The 16,361-nt window shown below is 40.7% G+C and overlaps 1 protein-coding gene across 2 annotated transcripts in view; it reads left to right on the forward strand.

Annotated features, from left to right (window-relative positions):
• Positions 1 to 16,361, forward strand: part of FBN2 (fibrillin 2) — a 143,424-nt gene that overhangs the window by 50,512 nt on the left and 76,551 nt on the right. Inside the window, exons 8-15 of one of the 2 annotated variants that reach the window (XM_083464365.1) lie at positions 4,919 to 5,044; positions 6,524 to 6,676; positions 8,537 to 8,770; positions 9,030 to 9,167; positions 13,091 to 13,210; positions 14,124 to 14,249; positions 15,390 to 15,512; positions 15,829 to 15,951. In XM_083464365.1, the coding sequence (XP_083320491.1) occupies positions 4,919 to 5,044; positions 6,524 to 6,676; positions 8,537 to 8,770; positions 9,030 to 9,167; positions 13,091 to 13,210; positions 14,124 to 14,249; positions 15,390 to 15,512; positions 15,829 to 15,951 (1,143 nt within the window). Of the gene's footprint in view, positions 1 to 4,918; positions 5,045 to 6,523; positions 6,677 to 8,536; positions 8,771 to 9,029; positions 9,168 to 10,865; positions 10,889 to 13,090; positions 13,211 to 14,123; positions 14,250 to 15,389; positions 15,513 to 15,828; positions 15,952 to 16,361 lie in introns of those variants that run through there. The other variant, XM_083464366.1, reaches the window with a different exon arrangement.

Consider the following 16,361-nt stretch of genomic DNA (forward strand, 5'->3'; position numbering starts at 1 on the left):
CTTAAAATTCAGTTCCCCAAAATGGAGGGGGGGTTCTTACACAAGTGGGTGTCTTATAGACGGAAAAGTATGGTACATATTACATCTCCATAGTCAGTTCGTTTATGTTTTGTGTGAGACACTATCGTCGTAGACATAATGCAGTTGTGGCAGGGAGAGATGGGGAGGGAGAGAGATGGGAGGGTAACGTTCTTTTGTTCAATTGCATAGCGTTTGGGTAGGGTATTGTCTCAGCACCACGCCAGAAGGTTCTTTATTTGTAAATTTATTTATTTTTATTGGCACTGCAAGAGATTAGGGGGTCAGGAGCCTGGTTGGTTGCATTCAGTTGGTTGCAGTGCGGCTTGTTTGTTTGTGTTTGAGGGCAGGGTTGTGTGGTCAGATTAGCCATATTGTTTTGTATGCACCATAACTAGACACTGGAAGGACCTATCAGGAGCGAACATGGGCTACTGGTACCAAAATGGGTGGGAAACCGCCCAACTAGAAAAGTTAGCCAATAAACTGAAATTAGCACAGGGACAAGCGAAGGAGGATGCCTTTGCCCTGGTGTGGTTCCCCTTTGTCACATACACAACACAACAAGACAATGAACTAAACTTTTTTTGTTCAAATCATCAAATGGGAGATGAAACAGATGCCTTTTTTTATCAAGCTTTCTGTTGACACTGACCTCATGGTTTATTTATTTAGCTGTTTTTTTGTATTCACTTTAATATACATAATTTGTGTCTTAAATACAAAAAACTAGCACCTTGAATAGGCTCAGAATGCTATAGAAAGCCAGTGTCCTAGCACAAAGCAACTGTTGCATTCTGCACCAGTGACAACTTCTGAACACCTTTCGAGTGAGGAATTCCATAGCTATAGATAAAGGCTAAAGGATTTGGACTCCTTTTATGAGAACATTATGAGGACAATGTTCTTCGTTTTTCTTTTTATCCAACTTAAAAGGCAGCTGAGGCAGAATCATCTGGCTATAGATTGAGACGTACAAACCCTACAGAGTTTCACATAGCTTCAAAATGGAAAACATAAGTCAGTTCAAGGTTTGTGGAAACTTGGCCTAAGCTTGAACAAAATGAATCCCAGTTTAAACCTGGGCCAGCCTCCAAGTTCGTTACAAAACCTGAAAGCTGGCAACTTTTAACTGGTGATAGATTGCATAAAGAGATTTACAAGGAGCTCTGACTACATGTACCAGAGGTCACTATAAAATGGCATTGCTTTGTGAGAATCATATTAGAGATAGTATAAGAACAACTATATGGTTAGTATAAGAGCATAGCAGTATTGTCAAGTTTCACAGTGTGGTTTGAAAGCAATGAAAATTTTAAGCTCCCCCTCTCACCAGTTATATGCTGGTAGTCTCCCTCCCTTTTGTCTTCTTTTCTTTTTCTTTTTGAGAGAAGGGAACAGAAAAAGACACATTCTCTTTTTAAAGGAAAATAAAGTACATGGAGAAAGACAAGAAAAGAAACAGCATGTACAGTGGTACCTCAGGTTAAGTACTTAATTCGTTCCAGAGGTCCATTCTTAACCTGAAACTGTTCTTAACCTGAAGCACCACTTTAGCTAATGGGGCTCCTGCTGCTGCCGCGCCGCAGGAGAACAATTTCTGTTCTCATCCTGAAGCAAATTTCTTAACCTAAAGCACTATTTCTGGGTTAGTGGAGTCTGTAACCTGAAGCATCTGTAACCTGAAGTGTATGTAACCTGAAGCGTATGTAACCTGAGGTACCACTGTACTATTCTAATGCTTTGCGCATTTTAGTACAGTGTGAGGCATACACCATAGAACCAATGGGGACCGCATATCCCCATAAGAACTGACCTAGACCCTGCAATCACAATCTGAGGCCCTTCTTTGTGTGTTCCTCCTCCACAAGAGGTCTAGAAGGTGGCAACACAATCACAGGCCATATACCATATGCTGCATAGTCTGATAGGTGATTTTGGTGCCCCCCTCCAGGGAGAGGGGCTGGTTTTGCCAACCCCTAGATGCACCTGTAGGTTCCTTTGAGCCTGTAGGTACCTAAAGGTCCAGCTCTGAGGGCCTTCTGGCAGTTCCCTCACTGTGAGAGGCCAAGTTACAGGGAACCAGGCAGAGGGCCTTCTTGGTAGTGGCGCCCGCCCTGTGGAACGCCCTCCCATCAGATGTCAAAGCGATAAACAACTACCTGACATTCAGAAGACATCTGAAGGCAGCCCTGTTCAGGGAAGTTTTTAATATGTGGCATTTTAGTGTATTTTTCATCTTTGTTGGAAGCCGCCCAGAGTGGCTGGGGAAACCCAGCCAGATGGGCAGGGTACAAATAATAAATTATTATTATTATTATTAAAGCAAGAAATCTGGGGTCCTCCTTGAACCTTCCCAGTCAGGTTAAAAATAGAAAAATCAGACCCTCCAAGTATCCCTATTTTCCAGGGATGTCCCTGGGTTAGAGAAGCCATCCCAGTTTCTGATTTGATCCCAAAATATCCCACTTTTCCTTATGCTCTCCCTATTTTCATTGGAGAAATGTTGGAAGGTATGGTAGGATGTTCCTGAAGAAATGTTGGAGGGTATGGAGTTATCCGACCCCTGAGCCGTCTGAAGGCAATCCTGTATCGGGAAGTGTTTGTTTAAATGTTTAATGTTATATTATGTTTTTATATATGGTGGAAGCTGCCCAGAGTGGCTGGAGCAACCCAGTAAGATGTGTGGGGTATAAATAGTAAAATTATCATTACGGAATGGGACGTCCCTGTTTTCGTAGGAGAAATGCTGCAGGATATGAAAAACTACTTAAAAGCATGTAAACAAGGCTTTGTGCCCCTTTTAGGTTCTTGACTGTGACCAAAGGGGGGACGGGACAAGCAGAGGAGTCAGTGGAACACAACAGAAGAGACGGAAGGGAAGGGAAGGGAAGGGAAGGGAGGGGAAGGGAAGGAGAAACTACCTAGAGTGGGATTGGTCCTGGCATAGTCTCTTATAGACTTGGGAAGACTGAATTAGTTTACACCAGGCATAGCCAAATATGTCCCTCCAGCTGTTTTGGGACTACAATTCCCATCATCCCTGACCACTGGTCCTGTTAACTAGGGATGATGGGAGTTATAGTCCCGAAACAGCTGGAGGGCCAAGTTTGGCCATGCCTGGTTTACACAATCTAGTTGAGGACAGGACTCATAAAGACTGAACAATGCGGTTCCATGACTTTTCTGAGGGGTGATGTAGCACATAACACCTTGTAGGCAATGATTTGCTTTGTGGAATTATGTGTAGAGTGAAAATCTAAGAATTGTGGCCCTGTGCAGAATGAAAGTAAGGATGAGCAATTCCCCCTACTTCAGAACGAAAGCAAAACATTTGTTCTGAAATGGTTTAGTCACCCCTATGAGGTTATAACTTACGAACTATATTATAAACTTCCCTTTCTGTGTGTTTGGCATCAGAATGACACAATGCAACACAATGCAACATGGAATGATCCTGCTGTGAAACATACTCTTGTCAGGAAGATTATGTGTATGAGATGCTCTCGGGAATTAATCCTCTGTTTAAGGTCCAGAAATAATCCGCCCCCTGCTCCCCACTTTCCATGAGAAGCTCACAAATTCTACTATACAAACCGCCTTTTCTTCTCACTACATTCGCTTATACAGGGATCTGCTTGGTGACTGTAACATAGGGAAAAAACCCTTGATGTAGAGATCTGAATTGCAGTGAAAGTGAATGTACTCTTTTCATTTCTAGCCTAGGGTATATTAGCAGACATTTGTCTGATCCTGGTGGAAATAAAGGGATACATTTTATACCCTCTTGTGGTCACTTTGGAGTAATTCATTCTTGGGGTACATGCTTATTAGAACAAGCAGACTTAAATATAAACGTGCTTTTTCCTGACACACATTACACCGTGTATGATCCTCCACATGTTCAGTAATGGCAACTAGAATCAAACTGTAAGTGTTTTCTGTTGTGTAGTGAAATTTAACTCCAGTTGTCATTACTGAGCATGCTGTATTGCATTTGAGCATACTTGGTAACATTATATATACAATTGTGGCAGGTGTGATACATTGGCACAGGGAACTTAAAGAAGTCCAATATTTACTAGCACAGACCGTATGTTAAACACATCAGGTGCTGTAGTTAGAGCACAGTATAAATATTTGTATTCATAATACACATCAAAAATGGTTTACAACAAACATATGTTTATGCAATAAAAAGCACATACAAATTTAAAACCAGAGATCAGCTTTTATAGGTAGATATTTTCTTAATTGCCTGCATAAGTATGATGGCATAGATAAGTTTCCAGGGGTCATTTAAATATTAAAAGAGACAGCACCTGTTGCATCTGTTGGCAGAGCATTCCACACTAAAGGCTTGATGATGCTAAAGGATTGGGTTCTTGTTGCCGTCAGGTGAGCCTTGCCAGTCGGTGAGGAGCAGGGGCAACTAACAAGGTTCCTGCAGGTTAATTCCAGAAATGAGCTGGGATATAAATGTTTAGGAACCTGGGGTACCTGAACTTAAGTTGTGCCACAAATGCCAGGGGGCTGAGGAGTATTCAACCAGTGCTACTCTCTGAATGCAACCCTAAATATTAGAGTGGAAGCACCATAATACTGTGCCTCTGATACCCATCCCATTAAGTGAGTCCAAGAGGCTACCATGGTCTGTTGGCATCAAAAGCTGCTGAGAGATCAAGCAGAAGTAACAGGGCTGCGCTCCCCCATCTCTCATGATAAGGTCAGAGCAATCAAGGCTGATTTAGTTCCGAAATCAGGACTGAACACAGATTGTAGTAGATCTAGCTAATCAATCTCATCCAGGAACTGCTGCATATAGGAATCAGTCTCATCCAGGAACTCCTGAGGAAGAAAAACGATTTTAAAAGTGTTCTTCATCTGCTTATGTTTCCAGATATTAATGAGTGCAGCCTCATTCCAGGAATATGTGATGCTGGTGAATGTTCCAACACTGTGGGAAGTTATTTTTGCCTCTGTCCACGTGGTTTTGTGACATCGACAGATGGCTCTCATTGCATTGGTAAGTATATTATTTTATGGATCCTTTGGGCGGTCTTGAAGCTCACTGCTGACCAGCTCCAACCTACTATTCCTTGGACATGTTCATTAAGGTTTCTAGTCTATGAACTTTAACTTTCTCGTCTTCGGCCATCATACAACACTGGTCACATCCCACAATCTCCCTATTTGTAGAGGAAGGAGCTGTGATCCTTGCATGCACTGACCATTAAAATAAATAAATGGAGGTGTGTTTGCAAAAAAGATTCTGGGACCTTCTGGTGAAGGGTGGATAAGAAATACAACAATAACAGCAATAATTTTATACAGTTTGATTATAGTCTACTTCCATGGTTTAAGATTGTGTCATTTCCAAACTATATGTACTTCAACTTTAATTGTGATGTTTGGAAAACAAGACATGAGGAAACTAAAATTATATTATTTACGTAATCCAGCCTCTAATGAACTTGAAGGGGAAACTCCGATAGATTTCTTATTAAGATTAATTTGATTCTTCTTTAATATTGTAAAGTTTGTCTTGGATTGGTGTCTATAACCACAAAGTCAATATTTGAAAGATACTCCTATGAAGCTAGAATACATCAACAGAAAAGATTGCTATTTCATTTGGCCTAAGTACCCTCTCACGCCCCATGAGGAAAAGTGGTCAAGAAGATGTATTTATTTCTGTGCTTGTATGTCAACAGGCAAAGCCTAAAAGCTTCTGACATCTGGTAGCTAGTTGGGGAGAAAAGCAAATACATTTATTTCTCTTGAGTTTCTAGTTAATGCATGTGTTACTTTAAACCACCAGAGGGCACTGTTTGTTTAGCAATCTAGCCTGCAATTGTAGCCCCTCTGTCTAAGTCGAATCCACCTTTTAGAGGTTGAGTTAATTTGGTTTATTGTTTTCTCCCAACTTGTTGAGACAAGATGTCTGTTATTTTCTCTCTCATCTCCATTCATCCTGTAAATATTTCCTACATGAATATAGCCTTTGAACTCCAGAAACTATAAGTGGTTATTCCAAAAGGTACCTAAGCTGTGCAAGGTCTGCTAACAGCAAGGAATGCTACCTTCCAGTTTATCTCTGCCTTACAGCATGAATGCAGGAGTTTTATGGCCTTTTAGTCTGCATGGTTGTCATTTGTCAACTGTACCAGCCAGTTGTAGATGGGCTCTCTGCACAGAAGTGACAACCATAAACCACATTGCATAATGTGTTCTACTTCACTGATAATATTTACATTTGTTTGCCCAAATTGTTGAAATCGGGCATAGGCAAACCTGGCCCTCCAGATGTTTTTGGGACTACAACTCCCATCATCCCTGACCATTCGTCCTGTTAGCTAGGGATGATGGGAGTTGTAGTCCCAAAACTCCTGGAGGGCCGAGTTTGCCTATGCCTGGTTTAATTGCTTTCCTAGGGTTAAGAAAATGTTTTAAAATACTTTATATAAACAGTCCGTTAGTAATTTTTCTCATGATCCATATTCAGATCAAAGAGCAGGTACATGTTTCTCCAGTCTGGTGAATGGTCGCTGCGCACAAGAACTTCCTGGCAGATTTACCAAAATGCAATGCTGCTGTGAATCTGGACGTTGTTGGGCACTTGGATCCGTACCGGAAATGTGTCCTGTTAGAGGTTCTGGTGAGTGCTTTTATATGCCCAGTTTTAGTTAGGATCACTGGAATAATATTGCACCAATTTTGAAAATATAATTGCATTTTGCTTCAAAAGTACATGAAGGTCCCAGCTTGCACTTCTCTCTGATCAGTTACTGTTAAGGGACAGCCTCTTTCTATTACTATTGAAATTAAAGCCGTGATTATTTAAAGCAATCATAGCTCATTTCGATATAGAGAAATAATGACTCCTTGTACTGCATATTTTTAACTGTTATATTAAATTGAACTGGAAGGATACAAGGCACCCATATTTCATTTTATTTCTCCAAATAACCTGGGAGGAAGAGGTTTGAATAGAGAAACGTTCAAATTTGCAGAAAACGTCTGAAATAAAACCGAAATCCTCCAGGAAAATGCATTCGCTTAAAAGAGCTGTCTTTTTAACATAAGAAAATGCTAGTTTTCTATGTTTATATTTATTATCTGCCTTGCTGTATTGAAGTCTCTCCTGGTCCAAATGCTTGATGTCTTTGTGACCTGCTTTTACCTCCCTCAAATCAGAGTTCCCTTTGAACTTTTTTTGGTCTTGCTAATCCCAACACATACCACCTGCATTCCATAGTGATCTGGCTCCATATCACTCATATCCTCATCCTTACTTTATTCCCTTTACAATCCCTAAATGTTTTCTAAACAATCTTAATGTAAACAATATTCCGCCTATTCCAAACAATAAAATAACTTGGATAGATATATTCTCTTGGAGTTGGCTGAGGTTTTGTGTATTATTCTAAATGACTGTTCCCAGCTGTTTCCAGTGCTTGCTTAGCAAATTAATGTGACTGAACTAGGAGACAATGGTTAGTGATGGCGGCCAATTCCATATTTACTCACATGAGTACACATTTGGAGATGGCTGTGAACATTTACATGAATACAAACAGTATAATCTAAAACTGTACAGAAATTATGGTTTATCTTGATAAGTTACGCCCTTTCCAGAAGCAAATTTCATATCGGTGCAAGACGTATATTTTTCTTTCTGTCAGCCTTGGGGGACTTAAAACAAGGTAGAAGAAAGAATATACTCTATTTTTGAGCTCTGGAGCCAAGTGAGGATTCCTAGGTAAGATCCTCCCTCTATTGTGTGGGCAGGTAATCCCTCCCCTACCTGGCCTGGTCTCCTTGGCAACGCTTCCCCCAGGTGGGATTGGACAACTGACTGAGGTAGGTGGAGACCTCCAGGTATCCCACCTGAGGGGAGGCAAAGCCAAGCCTATGCTGTTGGAGCCGCTCCAGATCTAGGGGCTGCACGCGTCCACGCAAAGGGCGCCCCCCGTTTTAAGCGGGGAGCGGTCATTCTGTCAGCCTTGGGGGACTTAAAACAAGGTAGAAGAAAGAATATACTCTATTTTTGAGCTGCTGAATAGTTGATAATAGAGTCATGATAACTCTTGGAGTAACCTTGCAAAAATTAGCTGTGCCCAAAGCTAATTGAGGTGGCAAAATCTCTAATAAGTAATACAGTGGTACCTCGGGTTACATATGCTTCAGGTTACATACGCTTCAGGTTACAGACTCCGCTAACCCAGAAATATTACCTCAGGTTAAGAACTTTGCTTCAGGATGAGAACAGAAATCGTGCTCCAGCGGCGCGGCAGCAGCAGGAGGCCCCATTGGCTAAAGTGGTGCTTCAGGTTAAGAACAGTTTCAGGTTAAGAACGGACCTCCGGAATGAATTAAGTCCTTAACCCGAGGTACCACTGTAGTATGTTTTTAAGTGATCATCTTATTTTCCAAAATAGATGAACTGGTGTATGTTCCAACCTCCTTGTGAAAAGATAAGATATTAATGCTTCTGTGTTGTTTTTCATTTTCTTAGATGAATATCGCAGGCTGTGCATAGATGGCATTCCTGTCGTCGGGGGTTCCAGACCTGGTGGTACAGGAGGAAATGGGTTCTTTCCTGGAGGAAATGGAAATGGCTATGGCCCAGGAGGAACAGGATTCATCCCCCTTCCTGGAGGAAACGGTTTTTCCCCAGGTGTGGGTGGGGCTGGAGTAGGGACTGGTGGCCAAGGTTCCACAGGAAATGGCCCCATCATTACAGGGCTGAGTAAGTTGCCATATTTGACTGTTTTTCCATGCAGTGGATAATTGATGTGTATTTGTGTGTGTGTGTGTGTGTGTGTGTGTGTGTGTGTAATATATATATATATATAGTAGTTGAGAGAAAGAGTGAGTATCCCCTACCACTGTCAATACTGCTGATTGCAAGTTAAAATAAATATACTATGGAAAATAAAGTCATTTGATCACCTGGACCTAACTTTAATGTTGTAATAGAACTTGGATCTGTTTTTTCCTCCCCTTAGCAATACTCAATCAAACAATAGATATTTGTAAGCACCATCCAAATCTTTGTTTAAATGGACGCTGCATCCCAACGATTTCCAGTTATCGATGCGAATGCAATATGGGGTATAAGCAAGATGCAAATGGAGACTGTATTGGTGAGTGCAACTTCCGATTTCACCTGCTTTTCATCCGATCTGTAAGCATCTTTAAAATACCTCTTCTACAGAGATACTGAAATATATCTTCTATAAAGATGCTGAAATATTAAAAGGCCCCCAATGTGCTCTTGAGACTTTATTGCAATGAAATGTAGATTAATGTGATAACTATGAAGAATTATATTGTCACTTATTTTTACCATATTGATATAAAACTTATAAACACTTATGTACACTGATGCAAATGCTTACTAGTTTTCTTCTACTTTCTACAAAATGTATCGAGCATCTTGCATGGTTGGACTGCACACACAAAAAATGGCCAATAGTTTAAGCAGTCTCTGCTCTCCAGCTCTTCCTCTGGTCAGATTGGCAGTCCACCAAGGCCGCTCTTGGTTGAGAGAAACTATTGAGGGAAGTAACAAGGAACTCTGTGTAATGTCTAGATGATCAAACGAGCTACTAATAAGAGAACACTTTTCTGGAGGTTTAGCAATCTAATATTAGGGATGCTGTATCATATGGCAGTACTTCCTGAATTATTAGAACATACTTGGAAGCAACAGTTTAAAGATGCTACTTAGTGTGTTCTAGCTGTTTAGCAACCACCTCCACAGTTCTAACAATGTATGTATTAATCTGTAAGGCTATTCACTGGGATATTAGCTTTCAAGTAACTGGACTGCCCAGTGAAACAAAATAAACTACTAAGTGCTTTGTAATGAACTCCCACAATAGCTAGGGCATTAAAGAGAGCAGCTGGGACATTTAGAGAGCTGGAAAATGTTCAAAGGAAAACCATTTGAGCAATAATAGGGTACTTTGAGAGGTACAGTGAGCAGATGAGAGAAAAGCCAAAATAGCACTAAGTAGACAATGTGTTCTCATGTGGGGGGCATTTGCTAGGAGATTCTGTTTCTTTAGAAAGGTTTCCAACAAAAAGTAAGAGTTTTACTCTTGTCAGGCATTTCCTTATTGAAAAGCCATTGTACATTTATCTTTCCTCCCTTCCACCACCAGCAGTAATATGGGAGTTTACTAAATTTAAACGAGTTGATCTGAATAGAAATATTCCCTGTAGACATGAATTTAGTGAAAAAAGCGAACTGCTGGCTGCGTTTAAAAGATTTGCTTATCACACAGAGTACATGTATTTGCATAGGACATAAAGTAAATATGTGTTCTGTAAACTTAGCATTTTCTTTCCGAAGAAACCATGCCGAGGCGGAAGGAGTGTTATGTTTGTTGTTTATAAATATCTTCCACCCATGAATATATTAACAGTTCAGTACAGTCCATTCCTTTAAGAAGTTCTTTTATTTTCATATGAAGTTAACAGACAGGATATAACAGGCAACACATTCATGAGGACCTGTGGCCTAGCTGAAATAATATCAATAGCGCTTTAATTTTTGGGCTTTGTTCTGATGAAATTATTGGCATTATGTGCTTGCTGAGGGCGGAAACAAATAATCCAGCGACAGATTGGCTTGCTGTGCATGAGTGCAAAATGTTTTTACTTAGAAAAATAATCAAATTCTACAGGGAAGTTTGTGGGGGAGGAGGAATCCCCAAGTTACTGTGTACAATTCAGACAGAAAATTATAAAAGTCAGTGCTGAATGGCTGCTACATTTGATTATTTTAATATATCCTGTTCTCTTCATATTGCTTCATGTTTATGGCTTTGCTGCAGTTTTCTCAACTACATGCTCAAAAGTAAGTGGGGTGTGAAATTAAGCTGGGGGTTTTGCATGAGAAATGGGGAATTGGTCTATAGTATTAGATAGAATATTGTCATAATCTGCCAGGTTAGATTTCTGATGTTTATATCGTACTTTTCACTGGTGTGGGCAAATAACTTGGAATCCTCTTTATATGTGATTTCATTTACACTGAGTAAAAATTTATTAGCAGCTTGATGTGCAAACTCTTGCACAAGGTCTTCAGGGGAGAGAAAAGAGAGACAGCGACCATTTTAGGCATGTCCAATATGTGTGTGGCTGTACACATGCGCATCACACTGAACCCAGAACAGAAAATGCCACAAAAGAGGGCAGAACAGGGTGAGGCAGCGGCAGGGTTGAGGAAACTGTTTTGATGATTTTTAAATGGTGTTTCAAATATACACATTTTCACATAAACGAGGTTCCTTGGAATATAACCCCTACGTAAGTTGGGAGTTGGAAGTGCAATACGGTAGACAAGTTTGGAGAGTTTTTGTACAAAGCCTGCAAAGAGAAGCCCCGTTTCCATGCTTGCTTTGGGAACACGCATGTGAAGCTGATCCTGTATCCTGAGAGTTGTCCCCACTGAAACTGTGAGTGATGGGTTGGGGGATAGTCTTGTGCTGAAGGGAACAGCTTCCCTCTTCAGCCTCTAGTTCCACTCCTGCTGGAGGACAGGCTACCAATTGCTCATTACAGCCGGCTCAGAAAACCAGTGCTTTAGCCAAACTAACAGGAGCTCACTGTAAAGTTTCCAGAAAGGAACAACAGAGCTAAAACTTAAGGACTTAACCCAGAAAAAGAAAGGCAAAAGAAGCATCACATTTTGTATGCAACAAGAGTTTGAAAGCGATCCCAGGAAGAAAGGACAGGCTGAAGAAAAAAGACTGGGAATGGGAATGCTCTGACAAGAAACTATTGCCTTTTCACCACAGAGATGAAAATCACAAGTGGTTCAGAATGTATTGTCAGCTTCATAGAGTCCCAGAAGCTCCTACAACGTAGGTGAAATGGAAATGGGTTTCTTAAACTGTTGTCCATTTTACCTTTGTAATAAGGTTTATCTGCATAGATGGGGACGGGGGCTTCACCACTGTGAGCCAGTGTGGTGTAGTGGTTAAGAGCGGTAAACTTGTAATCTGGGAAACCGGGTTCGCGTCTCCGCTCCTCCACCTGCAGCTGCTGGGTGACCTTGGGCTAGTCACACTTCTCTGAAGTCTCTCAGTCCCACTCACCTCACAGAGTGTTTGTTGTCGGGGAGGAAGGGAAAGGAGAATGTTAGCCCCTTTGAGACTCCTTCGGGTAGTGATAAAGCGGGATATCAAATCAAAACTCTTCTTCTTCTTCCTCTTCTTCTCCTTCATTTGATCACTGCTCATTACAGTATTCACACAGTTCTCCCACTTTAAGGAAGACATTGTGCATGATCTAATTGCTGCTGCAAAAAGTAGGAAGGAAGGAAGCTAACTCACTATTATGCCATATGAAAATCTGTGCCATAAACAGCTGCTTAACCTCTTCCCAGGTGTGTGCTCAGGCTGTTAACTAAAACACTTTTTTCAAAATCATAAATACGAATGGTTGTTGATTTAAGGAAATGTCCATAAACAGAAACAAGGGGTTGCATTATATTCAGCAAGTAATGGGCTCACATGGTTGCTTTTCTGTAGTTAAGCTACATTTGGCAGCCTCCTCCATGTGAAGAGCCATGTCTTGTGAGTGCATTTGACTGCTGTGATGCTATGTGTTTGTCAATCCTGATACTTTGTTTTTCTGCATGATCCAAGTGTGTTGAACCTATCCTAAAATCAGCAGCCAGGCACATCTCCAAAACACAGAAAGGCAAATTAATGATGGAGAAACAATAACTCTGTGATTCAGTCCTATTAATCTAGTGACAAGTGTATATTTATATTTCTTCATTGCTTTATTTTCTTTCTCTACCTAGATTTTATTTTTTTATTTAAAAAGCATGAGATGCTGCATATTTTTGAAAACAGACTGAGTGGGCTGTATTAGGTAATGACTGTATACTGAGAATCATGGTGCAAGCATTTTTTTTTTTAGATTAGTGTGTTGAGTCAGTTTCTGCTGAAGAAAGTGAAATTTATTTCTCTGTTCAGAAATTGTACTTTTTTGGAGCTTTTTTGTATAACTCGTGAAATCTGATTGTCTTCTTTTCTGATATCAACAGATGTTGATGAGTGCATATCAAATCCATGCACTAATGGAGACTGTGTGAACACACCTGGCTCTTATTATTGCAAATGTCATACAGGTTTCCAGAGAACACCTACAAAGCAGGCTTGCATTGGTAAGAAGGCCAATACTTCTGCAATTACTTGTGCTCATATTTGACCTGAGTTTGATCTCCCACCCCCCTTAGATTATCAATACGATTTTGAATCGCCTTTTCAGCAAACGGTGACAGTGATGTAGTATTTACAAACCCTACACAAATCTGGAATGCGACTCCGTAAAATGGTTCGATGGTGCTCTGTACGCCTCCTTCTGGCGCCTGCTGCAGCCAAGCTGGTGCCAAATGTATTGCTGTACTTTCCTTTGGACCATATCAGTGAGACCGACAGGGAGGTCTTGTCATTTGGGCCAGCCCAGGACCTCCATACACACTGTCCGGGCTTGTGCCCCGGAGTTCAGTGCTACTAACACAGCAAAAACAATGTGGGAAGTAGCAGTTATGAGTCACCAGTCTCTGCAGCCACAGCAGGCGCTGTGATTCTTCAGTGGTTCATTTCGCCCCCAGAGGAACACACTATTGTCTCTCGAGACAGACGGATGCTAACAAAAAGAAAGAAAAGAAGTGTTATTACAGGAGCAGATTTTGTCAAATCTGCTTGCATTTGAAAAATCAAGTGATTGTGGACAGATAAAATACTTGATATTTGGTATATATTAAAGCTATAGGGTTCACATCTCAAATGTACAGGACACAATCTAGCTAAATTTAGCTATGTGAGTTCCATTGCACTAAGTCATGGGACAGTGGTGGTGTCAAGTCTAGATCTGTAAACAGAATTCAAACATACTGACAAACTGCTTCATGTTTGCTTTCCAACAGCAAAATTGAAAAAATATGATTTTCATTAAGTAAGGGGTATGTAAACCTGAGGTTTGGCCCAGTGGTCTGAAGCAGTTTGTTGTTTTCTCCTTGAAACTAGCTGATAATTATATTGTTATTATTCTCTGTTTCCCCCCACCCCTCTCAGATCTTGATGAATGTATCCAGAACGGCGTGCTTTGTAAAAACGGCCGATGTGTGAACACTGATGGAAGTTTCCAATGCATTTGCAATGCTGGGTTTGAACTAACTACTGATGGGAAAAACTGTGTTGGTATGAGATAACTTGTTTTGTTTGTTTGTTCACTTTTAATGCTAATAAAACGTGCAAATTTCCATGCTGTCCTGCCATATGGCACAGAATAAAGTATATTCATAGGTTAAACATCAACAATTTATATACTGAGACTATACTGTGGGCTTGTTAAAATTTCAGCTACCATTTCAGGGGTTTTTTTTATAATAACAAATTCAATTTTAACATAACTTTATTATTTATTTAGCCTTTGCCAGTTAATTACAAAATAGGTTGACATGTAGTACACTCTGGTCCATATTGAAAAAAGCTATTGCAGTTATCCTTCTGAAATTTGGCTGGATTCATGCCCTCAGAAGGATTTGCACCTCCCCCCCTTTTTTTTTTTAAAAAAAGCAAATTTTAAGGTGCACAACACAAAAGCCCCAAGCCTCATTTGCCTGTAATTTGGTAGGCTTTACCTATCCTGCAGGGGCAGCTATTTCTGCATTTTTTAATCCTTTTTTTTTTTTTTTTTAGGAACAAAAGTTGCAGGCATTTTTTATTTCTCAGTGGTGAATGGAGATAAAATAAAGCAGACTGTTGGGCCAATAATGAATCATGGGGCCATGCCCTTGCTCTTTGTCCCCCCCCCCCTTCTCCTTCCATGTGTCTGACCAGTGTTTAGATTCTGGCTATTTAAAACCAGTTTTCTGAGACGCCTGAACTTTTGAACTGAATTTAAATGTTGTTTGCAAACCAGGATATGAAACCAGGTTCAGATTCCGACTTTAAATTCTGATTTAAGCAGCACTGCCATGCTTTATATGTGGGGCCGCCTTTGACGGTGGGTGGGATGCTTCAATTAATACAAAATGCACTGGCCATAATTTTTAGCACCCTGAGAAAATGCTAAGAGGATGTGCACTGTGAATGCCCTTCATGTCCACTTGTTTAAAGTGGATGAACTGAAGTTTTCACTTTCCAGTTGGACCACTCACTTAAGGTATAGCCAAGTTTGGCACAAAATGATTAAAAGAAAGATTTGCCATTTATTTTGTGTGATTTCACCCATTTGTTTTTTTGGTAGAAAGATTCTCATTAAATGAGACAAATCTTGAAAGAGATCTTGAGTAGTTTCTTCAAGGATTAAATATATCTACTAATTCGTTTTTCTAGATCATGACGAATGCACAACTACGAACATGTGTTTGAATGGCATGTGTATAAATGAGGATGGAAGTTTCAAATGCATCTGCAAACCGGGCTTTGTCTTGGCTCCTAATGGGCGCTACTGTACTGGTATGTAAGACACCATATTATGGCAATCTTGACTCTATACACACACAAACAGAGAGAGAGAGAGAACTATGGTTGTTTCTTTCCTACTTATTTCACTTGTACTGACATAGGAAAAGTTTCCACTGAATTGTGCCAGTGTTGAGGTTTGTGCCCTTTCATCAAATTTTGCCCTGAGCTTATTCATTGTTTATTTAATCCACATATGAATCTTCGGTGGAAGCAGTTGGTGAATGACATTAGAAGGCCGCAATTACACATTTTTATAAGAAAATCGTGGTTTCATTTACTAATCAGTAAAACATACATTTTCCTCCAGATATTGATGAGTGCCATCAACCAGGGATCTGCATGAATGGTCACTGCATTAACACCGAGGGCTCGTTTCGTTGCGATTGTCCGCCAGGCCTAGCTGTGGGAGTTGATGGTCGTGTTTGTGTAGGTAAGAGACACTTTTACAGTTTGATGTGATAAAGTTTAAACAAATATGGGTGAGAGCCAATGGTGGCAGCTGCTAGTACAACAGTCATTCTGCTAGTGAGGTCCCCATTGTTAACGTAGTGGAACAGCTGGACCCAGTGGGTAGCTTGGGCTAGCAGAAGTGTTGCACAACACTAGAATATCATATACCATTCAGCATTACGGCCACTGGGGCCCTGTGGCTGGGACTGCATTGCTCTTTCGTCTCCTGAATGTTGTGTGTCTTTTCCGCTTACTAAAAGAGAGGGGCAAGGCAGCAGGAGTTTGGCACAGTGCAGGTTGTGTATCAGAGCCAACCACTGCTGCTCCTGGGGTATGTGTGTGCATGTGCACGTGCTGTTACTTGACTCCCACTTGTGCTAGCACTTCTGC

Source organism: Podarcis liolepis (assembly GCF_965112155.1).
Source record: "Podarcis liolepis genome assembly, chromosome: 11".
NCBI classification, from domain to species: Eukaryota; Metazoa; Chordata; class Lepidosauria; order Squamata; family Lacertidae; genus Podarcis; species Podarcis liolepis.